The 26105-nt window shown below is 41.5% G+C and overlaps 1 protein-coding gene across 1 annotated transcript in view; it reads left to right on the top strand.

Annotated features, from left to right (window-relative positions):
• Positions 1-631: 631 nt before the first annotated feature.
• dnaaf9 (dynein axonemal assembly factor 9) overlaps positions 632-26105 on the top strand; it is a 33728-nt gene continuing 8254 nt past the window's right edge. Inside the window, exons 1-36 of the mRNA XM_054797366.1 lie at positions 632-786; positions 3720-3799; positions 3881-4006; positions 4076-4200; positions 5585-5681; positions 5758-5864; positions 5947-6024; positions 6171-6272; positions 6340-6395; positions 6468-6603; positions 6923-7004; positions 9333-9369; positions 9868-9952; positions 10035-10111; positions 10227-10271; positions 10345-10390; positions 10932-11043; positions 11144-11214; positions 11315-11362; positions 11558-11648; positions 11737-11840; positions 11923-12066; positions 12162-12247; positions 12387-12488; positions 12573-12693; positions 12773-12861; positions 13022-13159; positions 13317-13442; positions 15170-15207; positions 15482-15617; positions 15889-15975; positions 19057-19163; positions 19434-19508; positions 22708-22898; positions 23068-23133; positions 24673-24766. Of these exons, the coding sequence (XP_054653341.1) occupies positions 731-786; positions 3720-3799; positions 3881-4006; positions 4076-4200; positions 5585-5681; positions 5758-5864; positions 5947-6024; positions 6171-6272; positions 6340-6395; positions 6468-6603; positions 6923-7004; positions 9333-9369; positions 9868-9952; positions 10035-10111; positions 10227-10271; positions 10345-10390; positions 10932-11043; positions 11144-11214; positions 11315-11362; positions 11558-11648; positions 11737-11840; positions 11923-12066; positions 12162-12247; positions 12387-12488; positions 12573-12693; positions 12773-12861; positions 13022-13159; positions 13317-13442; positions 15170-15207; positions 15482-15617; positions 15889-15975; positions 19057-19163; positions 19434-19508; positions 22708-22898; positions 23068-23133; positions 24673-24766 (3361 nt within the window). The 5' untranslated portion in view covers positions 632-730. The remainder of the gene's footprint in view (positions 787-3719; positions 3800-3880; positions 4007-4075; positions 4201-5584; positions 5682-5757; positions 5865-5946; positions 6025-6170; positions 6273-6339; positions 6396-6467; positions 6604-6922; positions 7005-9332; positions 9370-9867; positions 9953-10034; positions 10112-10226; positions 10272-10344; positions 10391-10931; positions 11044-11143; positions 11215-11314; positions 11363-11557; positions 11649-11736; positions 11841-11922; positions 12067-12161; positions 12248-12386; positions 12489-12572; positions 12694-12772; positions 12862-13021; positions 13160-13316; positions 13443-15169; positions 15208-15481; positions 15618-15888; positions 15976-19056; positions 19164-19433; positions 19509-22707; positions 22899-23067; positions 23134-24672; positions 24767-26105) is intronic.

Genomic DNA, 26105 nt, shown 5'->3' with positions numbered 1-26105 from the left:
GTGTTTTTATCGCACCCCCTCTGTTGTGTTGACAAGCCGCATTGCGTGGGGAAGGAGTGATCGTTCCTCCAAACACTGATTATTGCACATTCTTTATTACAGTTTTTTTTCCTTTCCCTTTTAAAACATGCTGTCATGTGAACTGAACACAGGAAGTGAACAAAGTATCAGTAATAGCTGAGACACTGAGATGGGGTTAAATAAACTCTCCATCTTCCCACTCCTTTTCAGACATGTTCGAATTGTGCAAGTGCAATCATGTGATGAGAGTTTTTAAACCATGTAATTTTAAAGGAAAAATCTAAATATTTAAACATGTACACATACGCGTTACCAGCGTTATTGCGTTATTGCACAGGGATTGCACCATATTCGGCTGTGTTGTACAGCTGTCAAAAGACCCCACACAGGACACGACCATAGCGTGGAAGCACGGAGAGGGGGGTAAAATCAGACATATTCAACTTTATGGAAACTTTTTTGATATAAAGAAGATTGTAAAACAGATTATGTAGCCCAAAAATACAATTACATATATATATGTGTGTATGTGTAATCCAAGTTGACCTAAATATAGTTGTTACCCCTCCTCAGTTTGTAATGGTTCGCTCCGTTGCTATGCTAGGGTGGACGTTCTCGACGCTGATGGAGAAGATGCAGCTAGCGCTCTGGCCTGCGAGATTTTAACCATATAAAACATCACCCTGCCACACCGAGACGTTACCAAACCATGGCCGGGATTAGACGAGCTACTGATAAATACCCTGGAGTCAACCCAGCCGTCAGGTACCGTTACTGTTATATTGTAAATATGGCCATCTACCGGAGTTGCTAGCATGTATCATATTTACTGTTAATGTTGATGTTGCTTAACATCAAAGCTGCTTACTGTCTTACGTGTCAGCTAGTCGGTGTAAACTTATAAACAACAATCATGAAAGTGGCATACAGGTTCTTACAAGAGTTGGGGATCGGTTCGTTTACGCTTCAACAAGCGTTGCTATGGTTAGCTTGATCACCCACTGTGACATCAGCTGTTTGTCACTGCATAAAATCACAAAATAATTGCTTTCGTACTTCATTAGGACCCTTAATTGCAAGTAAATCATCCTCTGGACAGTACAGGAGGTCAGGTAAGTTAGAATTTGGCCTATACCGAAATTAACTCCTAAATCACTTACACCGTACACAGAACACATGAAGGACATATAAAATATAGTAATACAATAACTAAATGAAACAGTAATAAAAAAGAGAAACTAACTTTTATTCCTGTGGTTGTCTTGCACAGTGAAAATTCTCAAAAATGAGACCACTACACTGCTGTGTTATCACTGTCCATTTCATAGCAGCAGATCTTTTCAAATGTTCACCATCGTTATCCTTCACAATGGTCGTGGCTTGGACCGGGGAATGCAGCCAAAGTTGATCGACGTTTCTCAATTTTCAGAGCATTTTCCAATGTCTAATTTCACTTCACGTTTCGCCTTCCTTTTCTTTGACTCATTGCAATCAGAAGAATCTGTCACACTTGGGAAATATAATGAAGTGACATTATCCTTCTGTGTAGCAATGTGCGAGCCTTCTGCCTACTGTATGTATTCTTCGACTGTGCACACGAAACTAGTTGTCCATTTCTTTTACTAAAGTATTAATTTATGGGAGTGTGTCGTGTTGTAACATGAAACTTGAAAGTTCATGTTGTATTTGTTGTGCACTATAGCCTCATTTACACTCGCACGCACTTTCTTCCCGCAGTGGTACGAAATTTTGCGTGCCAATGAGTAAATTGGTCGTTAACAGGTGTGAAGTGTGTGTAAACTCCGCGGGGCTGCTGCCAGTGCGCTAAGAACATTTAGAAACGTAAAAAATTTGTGTCACACATAATCTCTGTGAACTAGTCGTGAATGCAACGTGAACGTAAAGCAACGTATGTGCAAACAATGCGGGCGGCGCGCATTAGCGCGTGTCTCATTCACATGAATGGGTTCACTTTTCCACCACCATTCAGGGGGGAAAGAGGGTCATTTATGTAGCGTCTTGGATCTTCCTTGTGATTTTCTGTTAATAACTAATCATAGTGTCCAAAGCGATGTCTTCTAGTCAGCAATTCCCTCTCCCAAACTGTCTGTGTCTCTATTTTTTTTTAGTTTATTGCCTCTTTCCTGCTTTGCACATTCTCTACCTGCAGCTGGGAGAAAATATAGACTTATCTTTCTTTATTGCATGAGCTTCTTCTCTGGAGTTCAACATCATGTAGGTCCCTTACAGATAGAGGAATTAATAAAGCTAGGGGCGACGCCTGCTGGTGTGTGGCGTCACACGGGACGCATAGGGACACAGCGGCACCAAATAATGCCACGACTGCTTCCTTGGTTACGGGAAGTGGTGGTGACAGTGCATATGAGGGAACAATGCACGTTGCACGTACTATTGTCGTGCACTAGACGTAAACAGCACTTAACAAGGTGTAAATAAGTCTGATTGTGGTCAGTTCATGTCAATGCGCACCATTTTCGATCACAAATTGTGTGGCAAGTAGGGGTGGGAATCTCTGGCCACTTTGCGATTCGATGTGATTACGATTCAGGCCTGTGATGCGATGATAAAACGATTATCGATGCATCTCGATGCATCTTTTTTGTGATCAATAGTTTGTCAATTGTTTTATGCGTAATTTCTTCTTTATATCATTTCATTTTTCTCACTGTGTACTACTAAAACAAAGCATATCATGCCTCTGCAACATTATTGAACAGCTCAGCCATATTCTCACCCGTATGGTTCTCATTCATTCCTCTCATTTGTAGCTCGTGAGATGCGAGCTTCCAGTCAGCTTCCAGTAATGAAGTGCGCTGTTACGATGACATAACAGCGCCTTTTCCAAGTTGGGTGGAAAATTAGTTATACCTGCTCGATGCCAGCTCGAAGTAGACTTCAGCTGGCTGTTTTTCCTCCTTTTTCGAGTGGAAAAGTTCTATGTGGTTTTTCTTATTTGTCATGTTCCCAAAATATTTTAAGCTTGTATGACAAAGCTTGCATATTGTCTGGCTCTTGTCCAGCTCATTTTTTACCTTCAACTACGTGAAAGCCAAAGTGCTTCCAGACGCTGGTTTGAAATCCGGCGGGTGCGGGTCGGAGTTTACGCTCAGCCATTCTGGTAGTGTCTTAGGTGCACCACCATAAACTGTCCGGGCGGCACTTCCGCTGTCTGTCTTTTTGTTCCATTTTTTTTTGTTTTGTTCCATCAGCATCGATTATTGACATTTGTGAACCATGAATAATCCTCAATGTCCGCATCGTGATACATCTAAGAATCGATTATTTCCTCCACCCCGAGTGCCAAGTGCATAATTTGCGCATAAACAGTGCGCAAACTAGTCTTCACGCTTTTCAGGCGTGCCATTAATAAATAAATAAATGACACGTATTGCCACGGCAAATTGCGGAACAATCCATAGCGTAAACAATCCAAGTGTAAACGCCGCTTATGTAATACTGGTTAGGGGCTTCTAATTGCAAAAGTTGTACCACCTAACAACAAGTGGACATGTTGGAATACGAATGGCTATTATGCAAACTTGTACAAATTGTAGCGTCATTTAAGTGCATTTAATGCCATGTATTTGTGAGCACTCCCATTTCAAGAGATTACACAGAAATAAGCTGCCAGCTTTCCCAGGAACTTAATTTTTTTAATTGTTATAATTTGCCTCTAGTTGCTGCCGCCTGCGTCAGGTTCAGTCTCTCCTCAGCGATAGCGATTCATCCAGTTCTGATGGCATCCTGTGCTCTCTTGGTAAGAAGAGCTATGTTTTACATAATCTTTGTATGGATTATGATCATTTGTAATTTATTGCGTATGGATGTTGTCTCCCAGGAATTGACAGTAGGTACAATGAGGGCTGCACGGAGCTGGCTAAATACCTCTTCTATGGCCTCTATGGAAGAAGTCCCATCAACATGGAACATTCCCTGGAGGGGTTCTCAGAAGAAATGCTGGATGGTGAGTTTCTTAAGTCTTTTTCTTTGTTTCCTGAAGTAACTCTGTGACTTCTTCTGGTCTCCTTTACAGACGTCATCCTTCTGATTAAGGCCGAGTGTGTTCACCTCTACTGCAACCCAGTCAACTTTAGCTACCTGCTGCCTCATTTGTCTCACTGGAGGAACCTGCACCTCTACTGCATGACGGAGTTGGAGGTTTGAGCACGCTTGTCTACCCCCTCTGGCGTCACTGCTGTAGATAAAAGTTCCTGTTGGAGCAAGACTCAATGGCTTTCTGCATTTCTGTGCGAACAGCAGCGATGAAGCCACTTTAACTCTAGGGAGTCTTTGACGCCGCGGACATGGAAAACGCAGGCACAGCATAATAGGTGGCATAGCATGATGATGCAGCCACACAGATGCACACATCCCTTTCAACTCACAGTACACACAAGTACAGACTTCATGTTGCCTAAGAGTCTTTAAATGGTCAAAATCCATCACGTAAAACCAGATTTATGGTCAATAACATTCACCATGATTTTGTCTTTGTGTTGTCAAGTTATTTCTCATTTGTAAGCACTTTTGGTGCAGTAAGGCAGCTGCTTCCAAAGCAAAAGTAAACAGGCAATGGAACATGACACCACCTTCCTATTGGTTGCAAAAAGAGTGTTATCAATCAATCAATCAAAGCATGACTAGTTGGGTTGCAGAGCGAAAGGGGGAAAGGCGCGCCAACAGTGCCATCAAGTGGCAAGAGGACGCAAAGGCGCACATCATGGCTTTAACGTTCCCTCAGGATGATCGAAGATGTCCTATTTGGCTTTCTTGACTTGGGCAAAAATATTTGGAGCCCAAAGCGTTAGACTAGCTTCACTAGCTTATGTTGGTGAATAGAGTCAAGGTTACAATTTAGTCTTTGAGATGCTTACTGAGATTAACTCCACAACTGTGACTTTTTTGTGTTTTTAGTTCCATCACAAAGAAATAGAAATGATTATAAAAGTATCATTGCGCTGATTACCAACCGGAAATTCAACCTTGTGTAGCGTCAAATGCGGCGTATTATGCATCTCTGCATCTCCCAAGCACATTTTGTAATCGCTTTAAAGTTTTAACATGCAGAGGTGAACTTATTTTTACACATGTATGACAGTTCAGAAGTACCAGTCCTTCTTCGCCACTTTCTTAAATGATGCATTTCCATCACAGGTCATGAGTTTTGCATATTTTTATTATGCAGCTGTTAACATCTTAGTGCACTGATATGGTAGCTAAGAATGTTTAAAATGTTACTTAAAAGTTACTTCAAAGATTACTGGAACAGTTAATAAAAGCTTTATAAAATCTGCTGAATTCTGTTTACTTTATGTCCAATGGGGAAATAGTGTATTTCAAATGGAGTATTTCACTATTTTTTGGGGAGAGGGGACATTTCTGGCCCCCAGTGGGGGCATGACAGAAAATGATTGAGAACCACTGCATTAAAGCAACTTTTTAAGGTTCCACTGTATTTCTTCATAAAGGCTGAGGGGTGTCCTTTAGCCTCTTTTTGCCCTTAACTTTGTGTTGTGTCTTCTCTCGTGTCTTCCTCACGCAGTACCAAGATGAAGAGGCGGCAGAGGAGTTCAAAATCTCCAGTTTTGTCACAATGGTGCAAGACTGCCATCGCATTGGCGTCCCCTACAGCTCCCTTGGTATAGATTACTACATTTAACATTCACTTGAAGGCACTAATGCACGTTAATTATACTGCCTTTATTTGATTTCCAGGACATGTGCAAAAGTTTGACATCTTCATGGTGGAAAAGTGGCCCCTCATCCAAGCCTTCGCCCTGGAGGGCATTGGTGGAGGAAGCTTTTTCACCATGAAGTACAAGGTGAGATGTGTTTTTTGTTTTATTTTTTATTCCATCCCACACTTTCTCCTCTGCTTTAATAGTCACTTCCTGTTTTGCTCAGTTGTCAGACATGAGCGAGCAACTGTGGCAGCTTTACAGCCGACTGGACTCTGTGTCCCTGGACCAGCTGCTTGCCCAGGTACCCAGTTGAACCGGTAGAAAAGCAAAAATACATTTAGCAATATAACCTTTCACCAAAGTTACCCCATGATTCCTGGATCACGTGTTCAATACGATAATTGTCTTCCAATGTGATGATGTCTCCTACATGGTGGTCTGTTTCAGGATTTGAGCAGCTTTGAAAGGCAGTGGAGCAGCTTTTTCTCCAGCATGGACATGGAGAGTCATCTGTCCATTTTGGAGCTGTCTGAGGCTCAGGCAGGAGAGGTAAGCTGACACGCTTAAAACAAATAGAGTTCTTGTATATACAATCTTGACGTGCTTTACTTTTCAGGCCTTCCGTATGTATTACTCACATGGGCTCATCTCAAGCAATATCACGGACAAAAAGTAATTTTCTCACAATAGTAAATAAAACTGTTGCAGTTTTGATGTTAAAAAACACACTTGTGGTATTTCCAGTAAAGACAGGCAGCCCTTCGTGTTGTTTGGAGCACACTCGTCATCAGAAGACATGGACAGTTACTCCTTCAACTTTCCTTCTGAGAGTCATCAAGTTCGCAGCACAGGACCTGCAGGCGGCGCAGCGCGACACATGGTAGGAAGCAGCACAAGGCATCACTAACAGACTAGCAGCCATGATACTTGGAGTATATTTTGTGTTTGAGAAGTCAAGTTAGTTCTTGTCGTGCAGCACCACCTAGTGATGTCATCTGGAATAATAGCATGAGGAGGAGTGTTGGGACACATTCCAACGTGCTGCAGTTCAGACTCATTTAAAGCATGTCAGAACACCACAAGCCAGGAGAGAATTCATGTGATTAATGGCTTTTTTCAGTTTACTTTTATTTTTTATAGGACTTTTATCTTGTTTTAACTTAACTTTACTGATCAGTGCAAACACTTTCTATCCTCAGATTTTGCAATGTGTTGCTCCCAGAGGAGCGTTAGCCTGCTGTCGGACCTATTTCTTTGGAACCACACACACCCCGTACCTTGGTGAGGCCATTGGATGTCATTTGCCATTACAGTTGATCCCCGCTTTTTGCAGGAGTGACATTTCCCTACCAGTGAATGCAGAAAATCCACGAGTAATTGATGCACGCATTAAAAAAATTATTTTTAACACATAATTCACTCCTTCCCCACCACGCCCTCGTGCTAAATTAGACATAAGGATGTCAAATTTGCCCATTTTTGGAGGGAATTTTTTAAAAATTATTTGACCAAAATTACATTTTTTTACCTCCGTGAATGCTGCGGGGATCCACTGTATTGCTATTTAAATACAATGGAACTTTGGTTAGCGTCCATTCCAAAAGGTCCGACTCTGAATCAATTTTTTTCCCATAAGAAATAATGTAAATTCAATTCATTTGTTCCAGACCCAAAAATGTTAACACAAAACAGGTTTTTAGAGTTTTACAATTATATTTTTACATACAGAAAACCCTCAAATTTGGATGATTTACAACAATTCTGCAAAAGTGAGTGGGCCAAAATTCCTCCACAGCGCTGTAAGAGACTCATTGCAAGTTATCACAAACACTTGATTGCAGTTGTTGCTGCTAACGGTGGCCCAACCAGTTATTAGATTTAGGGGTCAACCATTTTTTCACACAGGGTCATGTAGGTTTGGCCATGTAGGTCGAAGCGCCAAAGTCGCAAAATTGCGTCAATCAACATTGCTGAATTTAACGTGCCATACAGACAAAGATAACCTCATTTAGTTACTATTTTACACCAGGAGATGGCGGACATCTGCAACTTTAATATGAGCACTTCTGGGGGCTCATGGCTGCTTGCAGCAGTGAGTCTGCCCGCTATGACCATCCGCAAAGCAGCCCGTTTTGAAGCTTCACCGTGTTCTGGGTCGCAGGAGGGGACATCCCAGAGGAACATTGTACTGATCAAAGCTTGCGCTTCGACAGCTCAGAAGACACATTTCAGATTCTCATCTCAGTCTCATTTTAGTTCATCCATCCATCCATCCATCCATTTTCTATGCCGCTTCTCCTCTTTAGGATCGCAGGGGCATGCTGGAGCCTATCCCAGCTGACTTTGGGCGACAGGCGGGGTACACCCTAGACTGGTCGCCAGTCAATCGCAGGGCACATATAGACTAACAACCATTCACACTCACATTCACACCTATGGACAATTTAGAGTCACCAGTTAACCTAACATGCATGTTTTTGGAATGTGGGAGGAAACCCGGAGTACCCGGAGAAAACATTTTAGTTTATATTTTGTCTAAAAGTGTTTTTCATATGTTTCTCCTACAAGACGATGTATGGTGCGTGTAGCACGGGTGGTCAAAACAGTGCTGGGTTCGGTGTGGGGTGGTGGTAGCGGCAATGTAAAAAAAGCAAAAAACACGGAAGCAGCAGCACTTGCGGGAGAAAGCGCGGCAGGAAATACACTTCTAATAGCGGAGAAGGCGGCAGTGGTGTTCAATATCCCGCTGTAAATGATGATGATGTCGGCTGGGTTTGCTTGGGAGATAAGGAAGAGTATCGCAGCCATTTTGATGAGCTTGTTGGGTATCGTGGAGACAGGTATCTGATTACTTCTAAGCTTGGTGATGTCCATCCATCCGTCCATCCATCCATTTTCTATACTGCTTCTCCTATTTAGGGTCGCCGGGGCATGCTGGAGCCTATCTCAGCTGACATCGGGCGACAGGCGGGGCACACCCATAATATGCAAATTAGATGTGTCAATTTACTCCCATCCCAAACTTGAGTTCATACTGATGATTTTTCTTATTTACAGTATGCCTTCATTTCTAACCATTTTGAAGGTACAACCGTTTAAAATAGTAGTATCAAAACGGAATATTTTCTTGAAAAAACTCTTTTAAAAAATGCATTTTGTGTTCCGTTGTGTTGTCATTGACTAATATTTAAATTTGTTTGATGATCTGAAACATTTAGGTATGACAAACATGCAAAAAAAATCAGGAAGGGGGCAAACCCTTTTTCGCCCCACTATACATGCATATGCATTTAAAATTGTTTAAAATCTATAATATTAAAACTATAAATAGTGTTTTGTCTTTACATTTTTGAGACTTGTTATGTGATAAAAATACATTAAGAGCACAGTTGGATTCACGCAGTGTATTAGTAACACGACAAGACACGCCATATTATACGCAAACCATGGCAAAATTTTACCATACATTTCCAGGATACAAAAAAAACACGCTAACCGATTTTCCACTCTACATGATAGTTTAACATAGCTTGGATTTAAAATTCAGATTAGAGACTGATATTAGGGCTGTATTTCAGTGCCATATTTTCATGAATATGTCATCTACAGGGAGTCAACACACAAAGCCAAAGAAAACTGAAGTCTCGTAAGTTTTTTTTTTTTTCCTGAACGGACTGATTGTTTCTGAATGAGGAAAAATAATGACTTAAAGCAGATTTTTTGACATGAAGTTGTACGACATCCCCGTCAGCAGTGTAGTGTATCAACAGTGACTTACCCCCACTTGGGCCCGTGAGCCGAGTTCTGGTCGGATTTCGGTGACGAGGAACGTAGTTCTGGTTAGTTGGTGGGGCCACTTAAGTAAAAGAGTTTGTCTTCTCAAAACTATACGTGAGCGTCACAAAATGCCTCCTCTAAAACAATCAGTCCTCACAGTCGCTCAGCATTACTTTCTTTCCCGTCGTATCGCAGCACGCTATGTGTTCCACAGCGTTTACATACGCAAGGGAAGATGTCATGACTGTTCTCACTGGACATAGTGAGAGGTAAGTGGCTGCTGATGCACTACACTGCCGATGGGGATGTCATCCAACTTCATGTCAAAAAATCCGAACTATCCCTTTAATTACTTGTCACTTTTCAGGCTGTTGTCTCACATTTACTCAGCTGCTGTTCAAGCAGTTCTTGCAGGAATCAAATGCTTCACCAGAACTTCCAGTACCACCAAGGTGAGAAGAAACACTGTGGTTTTATCATTTCTCCTTCAAGTGCTGCACATAAACAGTTAATGTTGTTTAATTTTGTAATCAGGCTAAAGATGTAGCAGAACACACCTTCTTGGCCACTTTGGACTCCTTGAATTTAAGTGCATACTGTAGTCTTCTGAGGTAAGGAAATATTTGTTTTCTATCTTGCTCAAAGTAAATTCAAATGGCTTTAAATGCTTATTTAAATATGGAACAGGTAGTGTTTATGTGTGTGTGTGATTCTGTTTTCACTCAGATCCAGATGTGAATTCATCATTCAGGCAGCCAATAAGCAGGGGCGGTGGGTCTTCAGCATCCAATCAGCTTCGAGAAAAACACCAGAGAACTTAAACATTCATTTTTCTCCTTTTTAGGCTCCTTCCTCTGACTGATGCTGCAAGCCGCTTTGTCATAAAAACAGTAAGTGTCATTTAGATTAGATGTAACTTTCCTGGTCCCTTGGGCGTGTGCTGTCAGGGAAATTAAGGTTTCAATAGCAACAACACCGTATGCATTATCCAGGACAGTGGTGACAATAGCAGCACAGCAGGCAGAGTAAAAGTTGTTTGACATCCCCATCAGCAGTGTAGTGCATCAACAGTGGCTTACCCCCCACTTGGGCCCGTGAGCCGAGTTCTGATCGGATTTTGGTGATGAGGAACGTAGTTCCCATTAGTTGGTAGGGCCACTTAAGTAAAGAGTTTGGCTTCTCAAAACAATATGTTTTCAAAAGACTTTTAATTTGCATCATAAAAATGACTCCGACAAAAATTAGACCTCATAATCTCTTGGCGTTACTTTCTCTCCTGTTGTATCACCGTTAACCAGGGTTCTACTGTATATACAGTATATATCATACATACACATACACATTGTTAGTGATGCTCTGTGAAGACTTAATGTTTAGTAAGTAATTTAGTAAGTCAGTGGTCTTTGTTTAATATACCTTGTTCTCCCTCAGGCCTCCATGACAGTCCACGACATCCCAGATCTGCAGGGGTGTGGGGGCAACCTGGGCTCTGTGGTCTTCTCTGAAGCTTTCCTTGAGTCCAGCATCAGCATTCAACACAAAGGTACAACTTGCTGATGCGGCTTCCTGTTCCTCATTTTTGTGTTTGCAGTTCTCTGTGCTTGTTGTGGCCTCACCTGTCAAGTGTGTTCCGTCTCCTGCAGATGGCACTGTGTCCTCAGACAGCTGCTACACCATCCTAACTGCAAACGTGCCTCGGTACGCCTGCTGGATGGTATGTATCGGCACTATTCAAATGATTGTGAGCTTTTAGAAAATGACTGGGGGTAGAAGTTAGCTGAGGTCATATGAGTGAAATGTTGTGTTTGATGTAGATGGAACCTGATGTCAAGCAGTCTGAGCTGGCCCTGCAACTTACAAAGGTGAAATTAGAGCTTTACTCTGCATATCACAGCAATATACACGAGAGGCACTGTATTAGGTACACCTACACAATCTAATTGGGAGGGAGAAGATTTGATATAGCCTATTCCATTGTACAGATGGTCCTAATGAAGTGTCTGATGAGTGCATTTGTACATGCTGATGTACTGTGAGTGTGTGTTGAATTTGGACAGAATGAGGAAGACTCTTGTCTGGGAGGTGCTTTAACCGTAGCAGACGCAGCATACGTGTTGTCCAGCAGTCATCTTTCAGCACCTGAAGACGGTAAATATGCATACTCACACTTGTATCACCCATATTTTAATCATTGTAGTGATTGTTTTATGTGTTTTCATTTAAATACTGATTATAGGTAAGATCAGCTTCTTCTCTGGCGGGCTTCTGTTTGTCCACTCTCAGTACGGAAGCATCACTATCTCCCACAAACACATCAATGCCATCAGGTTCTATGACCCGGTACGCTGCCATGTTGTCATGTGACTTATTTTGAGTTCATTATCTCTCCAAAAGCTTCAAATATTATGATCCCTTCAAACAGGACCCTAGTGCGGTGTTGTCTCTCTTTGTGGACTACAAGAACAGCCTGCTCCCTCACTTGCCCTTCCCCTTCCACAGTGCCGACCAGTGCCTGCTTTTTGCCATTCAGCCCAAGTCAAAGGGTTGCAGGTGCTTCTACTCCAAGGTGAGACCTTCACCACCTTAGAGTTCCTTATGAGCGAGACTCAAAGCAACACTTTGTCGTCATGTAATGTGTCACACGTCTACTCCTTACTGTAGGTTTTGCCAGAGTGGCGAAGTGCTGAATCTGGACTGGCTGTGCACTCAGTTGACCAGGATCAGCTGACGTGGAGTCACAAAAAAATGTATGATTCACTTTTGACTATGAAGTCAGTCATCCAATATCGTGCCGTACCAAAAAAAAGATTGGCTCTCATCATGGATTATATTTAGTCAAGACTCACAGAATTCTCAGTCATGTTTGAGTGTAAATGTCTCTCTTAGGCACAGTAGGCTGCAGCAGCTGCATGATGGTCAGGAGCCTCCAGTGGCCAAACGCAGAGGCACCTTCAAGACGTTACACTCACATCTGCCAGAGCAGGACATGTTAGTACCCATATCACAATAACAATCATTTATTCTCTGTCTTTCACGATCCAATTTCTGAAGACCTTAATCCTCCTTTGTCAGGTTCCTGCAGCACTTTTCCCTGAGCAGCATCGGCGAGGAGCCTATACAATTTGACCACCTGGGGGCGCTCTTCCCTTCCGGAAAGCTGAGCAGAAACTCCAGCAGCCATGGAGACGCCAAGGTGGGCTCCTGAGACTGCAACACGGTGAAGGCGATATTGTGCATTTTGATGCTGACATTGTGGAGATTTTTTGGGAAAGGTTGTGATCACCGTTATCAGTGGCCTACCGGGAAGCCACAAGGAGACGCTCTGCAACTTCCTAGTCCGGCTGAACAGAGAATATGGAAGGTACGGAAGTAAGTTTGCATGGTGAAGGGAAAAGTTTGCTTTCAGGTCTCATTTTGCATACATGATTCTGTGTTTCATCACTCCGAGGACAATAAAACACCTCACACACACACACACACACACACACAGAAGAATAATAAAGATCTCCTGGTGCCTGCAGGTGGTTGGTGTATCCACCTGCTGCTGACCCTTGCCACGTCTTCTCAGCCACTCACCTGCAGGGCTTTTTGTCTGATTTCTCAGAGAACCAAAAGAGGACGCTGGGAGGGAAGTGGCGCCTCTTGGTGCTCTCACCTGGGTAGGAAACCCTGACTTTCCTGAGATGCAGTACAGCGATTGTGCCTTGACAAATATTAATGTCCAGTTGTGTGATGATAGCTCCAAAATAAATCGACCTGGCCGAGGACTCAAATGTGTAAAAATGTTGACATAGTAATAAAATCCTACTCCCACAGATACGCGGACGTTCTAGATGTTGTTCGGGCTGTGCTTTTCCACCCGGACCCTGTTGTCCAGGCCCATTTCACCATCGGCACTGTTACTGCCTGCGTTGATCCACTGGCCTCCTGCATGGAGCACAGGTGACATGTGAAGCTCAGCTCTAGATTCTCTCCACAACACCTCTACATCTTATGATACTGATACTTTTTGATACCACTTATGTTAGTATCATGTAAAAGGAAAAATGGAGATCATTTCAGTCACCGATATCGCAACAAATCAAAAGTGTAAAGTGTATATGAGGGGTATCCAAATGTACTATGGACAATGAAATCTTCTCTCTGAAAACAAACTCCAGGCTCACACTAGTCGATGTTGGGTCCGTATTCATTTTGTTGTTTTAATTTGATGTTGTGCCTGTCTTAGTTTTACGCAATACATAATAAACAGAAATAGAATAAATTAATGTACATAATGTATGTAATTGTTGAGCCTCATTCTGTGCCTTTGTGCTATGATAGACGTGCCTGTCGAATTTAATTTCACTCTGTGAAGCTAGTCAGGTTTATGAATTTCTGGGGACGTCTAAAATCCGCAAATTCCCGCCCGGATGCACGCGCTTGACAAATTCGGTGTGATTTTTGGCATGTTAGAGCCCCCGAAAAAAGCGATTTAGTTTTACTGAGCAATATTATAATAAAACAGAGCAGTTTTAATCGCTTAGTGCTTTGGCCCTGTTACATAATCCCTAATAAGGCAAAAGTAAAGTAGTATAATAGCTTGGAATAGAGGATTCCCTCGATGAAGAACAGCTCAGATGATGACTGACAAAGTTGATGTGAATAAGTTCCCGGAGGTTTCCAGGAGGAAGTCATGTGACGTTTTTAGCCATTCAAACTTGAGGCTTGGGGATCAGCCTTACATTCAATCTCTTTTTTTTGTCACAGGCTTTAGTCTTTAGGCTTTAGGCTTTTACACATGGCGGCCACTCTGGTTAATAGAGTCTTTTTTCACTGTGCTGGTACTGTCCAGTGCGGAGCCACAATATAGACAAACAGCCACATCTTTGGCTTGTTAATGTTGATGTTTTCCAGGAAGTTGTGGACCCGCCCTTTGACAGATGGTCCACACTGACTTTTCTATTTGGTGCATCATCTTCCACGAGTCATGGCCCACCCCTCCACCTTGTGACTATTTGTCGCCATAGATTGTGTGGTCGTCAGCGGGCCCCAGCTGTGTTGCTAATTGGGTGTGTTTAGCCCATCTTGGTTCTGACCCGTCTGTCACCTCCCTCAACATAGCTCCCTAATCCACCAAAGCCACATGTGTGAGCCCCCCCTCAAGCTTATCAGTCAGTCATGATCCATTCTTTGTGATGGATACGGATATTTCATTACATCAGGACCGGGAAGATAAATGACTGATCCTCCTGCCAGCAGCCTCTTAAAGTGCTGGGGTGGGTTTGGTGGTGGGGGGGGTGGAGGGTTGTGACTTGGTTACCATGAAGGCTTGGCCCTCGGCTGGCATTCCCGTTCCAAAGTTGATCAGTTTGGACACTCCAGTTAAATTCAGGGACAGTGACATCACCCAAAGGCATTACAGTGAAAACTGTCTGAATGCCAGCCATGGAGCACCACATGCACTTGCACATCTTTTGGAATGTAGTCTGCTTCCTATATGCCAACAATATAATAATACGCTTTGGAAGTTCATCCTTGTCTTTTGAACGCTCATATTGGCAATGAATTTGGATCCGTAACCTGTTTTGTCAAGCCCTGCACGTGCACATTAACGTGCTCGTCTTGTGCACCAGTAGCTCAAAGAAGACAAAAGAATCAGTCCTCACAGTTTTCTTCTTTCCCTTCAGGTTTGCCTTTCCTAAACTGTTGGAGCAGTGTAGTCAAGGTAAGTCCCGCTTGCTTTGTGTCCCTCTTAACAATATAATACTGTCTGCGTAAACATTCCCAAATGGGTCATGAAGGGGCCCAGAATGTGTCTTTCAAACTGAGACAGTCAAAACAGTCGGCAATTGATATGTAAATTATTTTCAATTTGTCATTTCACTGAATGTCTTGAAGTTTGTCACAAAGAATGCTGTATGGGATGTTCTTATGGCAGCACAAATGCATTGAGTGTGTATAAAAAGTATGTAATTTAAGATTGTTGCTTTTATTTGTAGGTATCATAAGTGTGGTGGTGTTCACTGGGCCTGCAGCAGAGCAGAAGCATCCCTTGGTGCAGCATGTTCAGCAGCTGATACGCACCGCCAACCCCACCGCGGCCTTCGTCTTGGCAGCGAGGGGAGCGGTCACCAGGTAGGACCCCAGCCTTCATATTTTACTTTTATCACAATGCTGGCTCTGTTCAAAACATCTTGTTATTATTGAGAAATAGAGAGAAATAGTTCTTATTGTCATTGTGTAGTTACCTGAACAGAGCAGTATCTGTAAGGTGCTTAAAAGCATTAATGTTTAAAAAGCACAAGCGGACATAAAATATACATTTATCCACATGTTAAAAATATTATACTGCTGTTGTCATGTAGCTGCTACTACCGTGATGTCACATTTTGTAATACTTCCACAGGAATGAAGACGTCAAACTAATTTTGTCTGAGAGCAGCTTCAATGGACCTCAGATGCTGAGAGCACGTTATGTCCTCTACCCAGGCTGGTGAGAGCTGTCTACTGTGTTATACCACAGCATCTCCTAAGACAAGGGTCTCCCAAATGTCTCCAACGAGGGCCACATACTGAAAAATGAAATTATGTTTTTAAAACCGTTATTATGCCATTATTTGCCACGTCCAAGATCCGCCGCAAATAGTGAAAAACCAAGAATAATGGACACACCCGTAACAATGCGTAATTTTGATACCCTTAGCCATTTTTCTGTCAAAATGACAATACATTTAGCAAGAAAGATGAAGTGCCTTATTCACGGACAATATTTCTAGGCTGTTGTGGGCCACATAAATGATGTGGTGGGCTAGACACGGCGCCTGGGTTTTGAGTATGACACGTGTGCTCTAAGCCCCAAACTATATCTCATACACTTATTAACTCATTCAATCCCAGCCATTTTTCAAAAGACGACCACTCTAGTACTGGCCATTTTCAACGATTTTGACAGATTTTTCAAGGCACACAGAATATTGTGTTCTATGGCTATATACGTAAACATGGGAACTGCCAAAAGAAAGGTTAGACACTCATGTTTCCTCAGGGAAAAAAAAAGTTTGTTTCTACTTTCTTCTAGAACTTAGGTAAGTTTGAGGAAAATATCAGTTCCAACAAGAAAATGGAGAAAAAAAGCATAACTTGTACTTTCGCACAGATTTTTTGCTTTTGTGACAGCTGAAATATCTAAACAACTGCACCACAACATAAACAACACAAAAAAGGGTTGTTTTACATCAAAATATTTTACAATCAAAAATTTACAAAGGTAACACCACAAACTATTTACAATTTCACATTCGGGACTAAACTGTGTGTGTGTGTGTGTGTGTGTGTACACGTGCGTTAAAATTTCCCTGCAATGCGTAACCTTCTGCACACTACACTCCTGCTTGGTCTTGCACTTACTCCTTGCTGTCGAGTGTGTTTTTACATGCCAAAGGTCCATGTGGGGCTCTTATCAAATGCACTTCTACCACCTTGTGGCTGTTTTTTATGGCTTAAAACTGCCTAAAAAGTGACATCTTTTACTTTTACTGTCTTTGGTGATCGGGCGTTTGGGTTTATAATAATGTAGAAATACGTTTTTGGTATTGAATGAGTTAAAGACATTTTAAATTGTAAAATGTATAGGTAGTCAAATGAATAGTATTATAAGATGATTGCTAAAACAGATGGAATCGGCATCACACTCTAGCCTTTAGCCTGATCGTCATGCTACTGCGACACATGCGCTTCCGTTTCCTGCAGCCACGCCCCCATCGTCCTCCAAAGCGGTTAGTGGTGGTACGCAGCCCCGCTGCTCCACAGGTTGCCAAGACATGGCAGGCGTTCCTCCAATGCCACGTCTCCATAATCCAAACTGTGATTCTAATAACATTTTAACATAATATATAAACTTGTGTTCACCTTCTTGCAAGTTGTGAGGCCGGGTTGTAACAAAGTGGACATAGGCCTTGCCGTCTTGCACTGACGTGTCACGTCTTTACATACCTACATATATGGTAGTCACATTTATAAATGATTACATATTTGGGTAAATGAGATGAGTTTTCTGTGGGGAAAAAAGATCTGTTTTTGGAGAGAAGAAGCACTAATAGACGATTTAATCCACAAATATGAATACATGTTTTAAAAAAAAAAAAAAAAAAAAAAATCCACAAATATGTGGGGCCGTGAATGCTAAGCGGGATACACTCTATTGTATAAAAGCCTAAAACCAGTCGAATGTACTGTAGATATTCAAAAAATGTACATATACTGTGTTCCCTCTTTTATCGCGGGGGATAGGTTCCTAAAATAGCCCACAATAAGTGAAATCCATGAAGTAGCCAACTCTATTTGTTTACAGTTGTTATATAGGCTGTAAAACGCTCACAAGTTTTGTTTGAATTTTAATTATCAATCTACTAAGAAATTATTAAGTGACTCGCCTGGCGCCGTTCAGGTGTGGCGTTTCTGGTATCCTTGTTAAAACATACTACTCCCGCCGTCCTCCTACTCCTCGTCATACTCCTTGAACCGAAGATTTATTTAGCTGGTTAGCTTCCTTTTCTTGTTCTATTGTTTATTGGCGTATTTAAAAGAAAACACTGTATTTAAAAAGAAAAAATAATCTGTCAGCTTTGCTTTGCTTTTGTAGTTACAATATGCCTTTTTCATCATTTTTTCTATTTTTGCTGTTTGTATTTTTAAATTAGGCCAATGAAACATGATCTTCGGTCTGCTACTTTGGATGCCTTGTCCTATAATATTTTCTGATAAGGTTCTCCTATACATCCTCCAAAGCATTCCCCCAGAAGTTCTCCTGAAAAAGGCCCCCATATGTTTTCCTGTTTTTTTTTCACCTGCATGTCCTCCTTATGATCTTCTTGATATCATCTTTTCTACTTTAGAAAAGTACTTTTTCCTGCATATTCACCGACTATGTTCACTCCTTTGTTCTTTCATATGCTCTCTCATACATCCTGCTTTATGTCGTCCTGTACATACTAGTTTGGCTCTTGTCTGTCTTCCTTCACACAGGGAGACCTTTGTTCTCCCGTACATTCGCTTTAACATCCTACCTTACTCGTGTCCTCAATTAAACTTCTAAGCGAAACACTTCCATTGATTCGGGCTTCGGTGTCCCCCCCCCCCCGGTGTAATTGTCGCTCAGCCGCAGCGGCGCTGATTGCTGTAAAGCCCACCGGGCATCTTGTGTTCTATCAGCAGCTGCCTCCTCGCAGCCCAGTAACAAGCTGTTGGCCACACACCACAGTTTCCATGCACACAGAGCTCTCCTTTCCTCTGCTGGACCTGCTCCTTCCAGTCTTCTTGCCTCAGTGTTCACCAACCTCCCTCCGTCTCTCTCCCTAGATCATACCCTGGGTGTCTCTGGCATGAGTCTGGACTTTTTAGTAGATAATCTCCACACTTGAGTGTTTTCCACTTTTACCAGCAAACCACACAACCTCGCTTAGCTCTTGTGCGCAGCTGGAAGAGTAAACAAGCCTCCTTCCCAAGACAAAATATAGCACAAACGTTTGTCTCCTCACCATCCGTATAACATGCTCCTGGTCTTTTTTTTTCCCAGGTGCACAGGGCGCTTCCTGTCTGGCTCTGGGTCTCTGGTCCTCGCTCAGCATCGCGTGGCATTCAGCCGGCCTCTGGAGAAGCCTCTATTTGTGGTCCGCTGTAAAGGTAAGATGGAAATAAAGGCTCCCCTGGCCCTTCTCTTTTATTTCTCTTGAAGCTTCAGATGCGGGCTGGCAGAGTCCGCAGTGATTACATAATCTGGCTTTCCTTCCAAATATGGGAACGTTCACAGTGCCAAAGTGTTGTAATTGTTAGCGCCTGCAGCCAAGTGCTGCCTCAGTGGTGTCAACTCCATAACTGTGCTTTTATATGATGTGTTATTGCAATAAATACTTGCTCCTTATTCTACAATACTCAGCGCTGTCTCCTCTGTAGCGTTCAAAGCATCGCTGAGGCCGAGCCCTTTCCGAGGGAATGTCTACAATCTTGCTGGAAAAGTCAGGTTTTCTGGTAGGATTTTTTTCCTTTGCTTATATGACTGTTTACTATTTACCAAATCAGGGGTGTCCAAACCTTTTCCACCAAGGGCCGCATATTGAAAAAACAAAAGGATGCGGAGGGGCCATTTTGATCGTTTTTAGGCAAAAACTAATGCAATATGCTAAGGAGTTATATACATGTGAAGAAATAAATAGACTGAGCATCCATATTTCCACTTTTTAGCTTTACATTAAGCCTTTTTGCTCCTATTTCCACTTTTTTGCTGGCTTTCAATCATTTTCTTTTAGTCATTAAATTTTTTGGAACTACAAAAATTAGCTGCGGCCCAATATACACTCCTGATCAAAATTTTAAAACCAGTTAAAAAATTGCAAGAATTTACATTTTGTACTGTTGGATCTTAAGTAAGTTCTAAGTAGAGCTTCAGAATGCAAAAAAGATGAAATGGGAGTGAGACAAAAACAACCATTAAAATGAAATAGGCTGTTCATCAGCTGGTCAAAAGTTTAAGATCATACCTAAAAAAAAAAAAAACAAACTCCCCCCACCTAAAATATAAATGAAATGTTGAAAAAAGGACTCAGTAAAGAGTAGCTGCACCATTCTTGTTTATCACCTCAAATAATGGTTTGGGCACGCTTGATGCAAGTGTTTCCAGGAGGCTAGGGAGAATGTTGCTCCATGTGAAACGATTTAGCAGCTTTAATGATACACATGTATTTACTGACTCTGGAGTAGTTTGCAATTTTGAAATGTCAAATCCGTAGGAACCCTGACAATAGGATTGCATTGTAAAGTTTCTTTAGTTAACACAGGTTGCGAGGATAACGGTTTAACGTCATTGATCTGTTCCAGAATGTCCGACTCAGCTGAAACAGACATTACCCAAATAAAAATTTCCCATCAGAAATAATGTAAATCCAGTGACAAAAGTTAAGTTTGTAATGGACTAGCGTGAAACAGCGTCTGCATGGCTCTTCCGTCCCCTCTTCCCTCCACTCATCACCGTGTTGACCAAATAGTCTTCATTAAGGATAAAAGTGATGTTAAATGTTCATTTATCCATTGAATTCGTCTTTTCTATGTATTTCGCTTTGTTTTGTGCATGTAACATAATTATTCTGTGTAAAATGTGTTTTGGGGTTTCTGGAACGGATTCATTGGATTTACATTATTTCTGATGGTTTGGTTTTCATCTGACCTTTTGGAACGGATTAATGACAAAAAACAAGATTACACAGTAGTAACTATTGTAGGCAAGGCAAGGCAAGTTTATTTCTAAAGCACAATTTATACACAAGGTAATTCAAAGTACTTTACAGAAAAGAAGGGTAAAATCACTTCATAAAATCATTCCATACAAACATAAAATAATTCTAAGATCATTACATAAAGTTCCATAAATCATTCCATGAACAAAGTAAAATAAAAATAATAATAATTTTAAAAAGATTAAAAATGAAGAGTGCAGATAAAATACTTGTCAGTCGTCATATGGACACTTGAATAGAAGTGTTTTCAGCTTGGTTTTGAGCATTGTAAAGTTGAGGACTGCCGCACATCTTCTGGAAGACTTCCAGATTTTGGCAGCATACAACTGAAACGCAGCCTCAATGTGTTTAGTCCTGACTCTGGGCACCCACAGGAGATCACCCCCTGAGCTTCTCAGAGCTTGAGATGGTTTTTGTAGCTCTAACATGTCAGATATACTTTAGCGCAAGACCATGAAAAGACTTGTACACTAATGTAGTGTCTATCCAGACATTGAAAGCATGACGAAGGGGTGGCCGAGCAACAATCTCTATTGGAACGAAGGTTACTGTTGCCTGCTATCTCCAACCCACACACATGCTCTCTTTCCCTTGTTATTAGCAGTCAGGACTCAGCCTGTACACATTCACGCCCTCATAGACAGCCGGAAATCAGTGAACGCTTAACACAACACTAACTGCTGGATCTCTAGACCAGTGGTTCCCAACCAGGAGTTAGCATACCCCTAGTGGTGCCCGAGCAAATTGCAAAGGGTGTATGGAAACATTTAATTTCCAAGATGATAAGTAAATATTCATATTAAGCAGGACAATAAAATGGAATGTGTGCACTACAACTAGTTTCCCCAGGGAGACAATAACCTGTGGCACAGCTGCACCAAAATCATGAGTTGTGTTATGTTGTACTTTTGGAGAATTATCAACGCGTATGAGTGAGGGGGTCGTGGTATGACAAAAAGCCTCTCGTAGATATACAAGACAAAAAAGGATGGGAAACACTGCTTTAGACTATCAATTTAGTATCAAGTGTGGTGACGGTGTTACGCTTAACGTGAGTTTTTTTTACCTGCTTAGGCGACGACGAGCATGTAGCTAGAATGCTCAGGCCGAAACGCTGGAAAGGTTGGTTGTACGTCACCTCAAAAGATGCTGACTCAGCACCAATGAGTAACGTCTTGGAAGTAACTTCATTTTGCTCAATACACAACTCTTGCATGTAGGATTAACTAGCCGGTTTTGTCTAACATTTCCACAATTGCGTATGAGTTATCACTTTCTGCTCCAAATGTGCGGAATGTGTGCACTTGAAAAATCTCTGGTCAATTGTGACCATTTGTTGTGGCTTTTATTTCATATTGGTGAATTTATTACTTTGTTATAATTTTATTTATATTATTGAAGTATTTCAATTCCTGTTCAAAATTCCAAAAAGAAAAAGGCATTTTTTTTAGGGCAAAATTTGTAAGTTTTTTCCTTTTTTTAAGTACTGGTTCGGGCACCATTTAAGCACCGGAACTGATTCAAAAGTACAGATTTGGCACTGGTATCGGCTAATACGTAAACGATACCCATCCGTAACAGAGACGCTACGATGGGAGGAATACTGATTAAAGTACTTTAGTTTCCTCTTCCATTCATGTTGTGTGGCGCTGCATATAACGGGTGTGCAAAGAGTGTGATAAAGATGCTCCAGTTTGCTTTGTGTCCAGAAGAATTGGTCATTCACTTCACTTTCTATTATTGACATGTTTTACTCTCATCACATATTCTTCCTGGTGTTAGAACGTTTGCACCACATTTGAGGCCTTTGAGCCATTTTGGGATCACAGGGGTCGTCCGGGTGTCGGGACATTAACTCCTCGGCGGCGGCAGGTGTCTCTCCGGGTGTGAACTTTTTTTGTTCTTTGCTCATGAGCTGCATTCTATGGGGCCTCTAGACTCTCAGCACGTGATGGAGGTGAGCTACAACACTGTGACCGGCAACCTCATCATCATCCCGGAGCAGGGCATCGACCCCTTGATCCAGGGCGGCGTTCAAAGGAACGATACCTCCTGCTTCCTGGTCTTCGATGGGGTCGGCCTGGCTGAGGACGGACTCAAGGACTGGCTCAGACTGTGCACCAAGCAGGTATGCTGTTATACCACCACAAACCATGTACATGATATATTTACATTATGCACTGTGCACCCAAATGACAATTTTAGATGCATTTTATTTTAAATGCAGATGAGCATGAAAATACTGTACATCAATAAATATCGCTAAAAGGTAAACGCTGTGTTGTATGTGCACGCAGAGACAGACCAAGAAGCCTAAAAAAACCGAAGCAACTCTTTCACCGCAAGAAATCAAGAACATTCACGTGAGTTTTTTTTTCGTTCTTTTAAATTTGCTGTGTAACAAGGTAGCTTGACTTGTAACACACCCAACAGATCACCATGATAGTATTTAGTAAAATAGAGACTATGAACCTTTTAATTGTAACTAGGGGTGTCCCTTTACAACTTTTTCAATTTCAATACAATACCTATATTACAGCCTTGGACATCAGCGGATCGCGTCGATCTGGTTGCAGTATAATGTTTGTAACTTTGGGCCACACTCAAGCATGGTAGGTGCGGTAATGTGCCTCAAAGCTGGTTGCCACTCGACTCCCGCCACTCGCAAGAAGAACACACACCACCACCATGCAGACATGTCTGAGGTATACTGTGGTGAAGTTAGTTTCACGTTGGATATTCGGCTCCGTAGCTACAGCGGTAGTTCCCCTTCACTGTGCCCGGACTGCTGTGTCATTGTGCGGGGAGCTCGCACGGAAAGTGCTGCTCTAAATGCTGGTTGTTTATACAAGGGGCCGTCAATAAATTGCTATTGCGTTGAAGAGAGATTGTTAAAAAAAATCATATATTCTAAATCACACCACAAATTGATCTATGACCATGCCAATTGATTAGTCCTACCTTAAAATTATTTTCAATGCCCATGTTTTTCCAATGTTATCTTTTATTGGATCTTTTATTGGATTAGGGACCTGACTCACAGAGGTTTGTTACACAATCCAAACAATATTGTTGGTCATGCTGTGTAATAAAAAAGTAAATTCAGCAATACTTTGGTTGCATTATGTTTAATGCTTAGAAGAGCTATTTTCATAGCCACATTCAATTCCACAAATTCATGTTTGTAACAAACGCTTATTAAAAAAAAAAAATGATTGGGATCCGATCGGATCAGCAAGACTATTAAAAAATGGGATTGGATCGGAAGCCAAAAAATGTGGATCGGGACATCCCCAATACATACTGTACATACTTATGTGACTTATTTTATAGTGTGGGATGTTAGAAAAGGCTTGTTCGAGTGATATTACTCAAACAGAGGGCAATCGTCACCAACAGTATGTATTGAGAAAAAATGCACCCATTTACTTCTTTATGCATTTGTTGTATAGTTTTATTCACAATGTAGTGGCAGCTAGGCATAATATAGCGAGGTTTGAGGTGCTCAGTGAAGCGTTTAAACCCAACATTACTGACCACCGACAGGGGCTGGCTCTTTTCTGTTACAGCTAATGACTTTTTATCGTCCTGGTGGAGTTTCCCTAGTGAAAAAGTAAAAGAGAAACCTATGATCCTTTTAATTGTTGTAATAAAAGTAAAAAAAAAAAAAAATGATCCTTTAAAAGAGCAGATAATTAACAACTTAAACCTTTAAAATGTAAAAATTTGACTGCAGCCATTTTTGTGTCGCTTATCATTCGTTAATGGGGTTATTGCTGTGATCCTCTTTCTCTTTTTCTGGCAGAGACACTTTTTCCACAAAATTTGAGAAATGTTTGTTGTTTTTGTGGTCTAAGTGACCCTGGTCTGGGAAACTTATTACGTGTTACTTATTCATACAGATGAGCAGACACTTGGACCCACTACCACCAGGTTTCTTCTACAACGGTTATCAATATGTGGACATCTTTGGAGAGAAAAGAAACAGTCATCCCAGTATCCTTTTCCGGTCACATCATGTCATTGTTACTTCAGCTAAAAGTCATTGGGAAAGTGTTGTTAGCTGCTAAACAGGTTTAAAAAAGGAGTTGCAACTCCAGCTCGTATGCCTAGGGTATGCAAACGTTTTCCGCTAAGGGCCACAAAGCGAAAAACTAAAAGGCATGGGGGCCACGATGACATAATTCAGATTTTAATTCATTAAACATGCTAATATCAACACAATGTGTTTCAGGATATACTAAGCTATTAAATAAATCTAAAGAAAACACATTTCAGCTTTGTGGTATACTGTAGGTCGAATGTTCCCAAAGTGGGGTACACCAATTGTAATAGAGGGTTTGTGAATAAAAATAAAAAACAATTAACGCCTAACGCTCTCAATTACGAGTGCGCCTGAACGGCTCACACCGCAATGGAGAACGAAGCAGAAAGCGGGAAGGAGACAGCACACGATGTTGTTCATTGCTCTGTGTGCATCATATGAACAAATAAGTACGTTTGATGATTATTTTGTGCATTAATAGTGTTTAATTTCAAAGACTTTATTCATATCGGTGTTCCAATCCCCGCACGGTGCAGCCGTGACAACCTGTCACTGTGAGTGGGGCCTTGTCGTTGGTTGTATGTATCTTTGGACTTCAGATACTGCTGTGTCGTGATTGTTAAACGTTCCCCTTCAATTTGGTAATAAATTATTATGCAGATTTAAACCATAGCCATTGTCAGTGGACAAAAAAGTGGTGCTCAAATTCAAGCCATTCAAATGGAAGAATGCCAACATCAAACTGGAATAAAAGATATGTATGATGATTACTATATATCTGTTTATCGGTGATCATGTGAAACTTTATCAAAAATGAAACTATGCAAAATACACAATTTTGACCCGGAATTACTATAAAATTAGTACCAGTTAATTGTGTTCAATATGAAAAGTTAATTAATCTCAAAAGATGTGTTTTTTTAAGTGTGCAGGAGTAGGAGGTCCGTGGCTTCAGGTCAAATGTCTGAAGGGATACGTCACTGTAAAAAGCTTGAGAACCACTTCTGTAGGTGACAAAGGGGGCATCATCAGGAGGTTGATGACGATAGGATCCCCAAAAATCATCAAAGACCTCAGTCTCCATACGGGTTCTGCTCCAATGATGGCAGTGTAAGAACTTATACCTGTATTAGACATAAATGAACACCTAAGTCACATGGAGGACTTTTTAAAAACAGTCATGAAAAGATCAAAAGCTATAATTAAATGAAACCGTAGTAAAAATGAGAGAACGACTGCTTACTTTTATCCCTGTGGTTGTCTTGCATATTGGAAGGGGCGTTGCGAGGG

The sequence above is a fragment of the Dunckerocampus dactyliophorus genome, chromosome 13 (assembly GCF_027744805.1).
Source record: "Dunckerocampus dactyliophorus isolate RoL2022-P2 chromosome 13, RoL_Ddac_1.1, whole genome shotgun sequence".
In the NCBI taxonomy this organism is placed as follows: Eukaryota; Metazoa; Chordata; class Actinopteri; order Syngnathiformes; family Syngnathidae; genus Dunckerocampus; species Dunckerocampus dactyliophorus.
The sequence above is the reverse complement of the archived record's forward strand: the minus strand, read 5'-3'. Positions and strand labels throughout refer to the sequence as shown.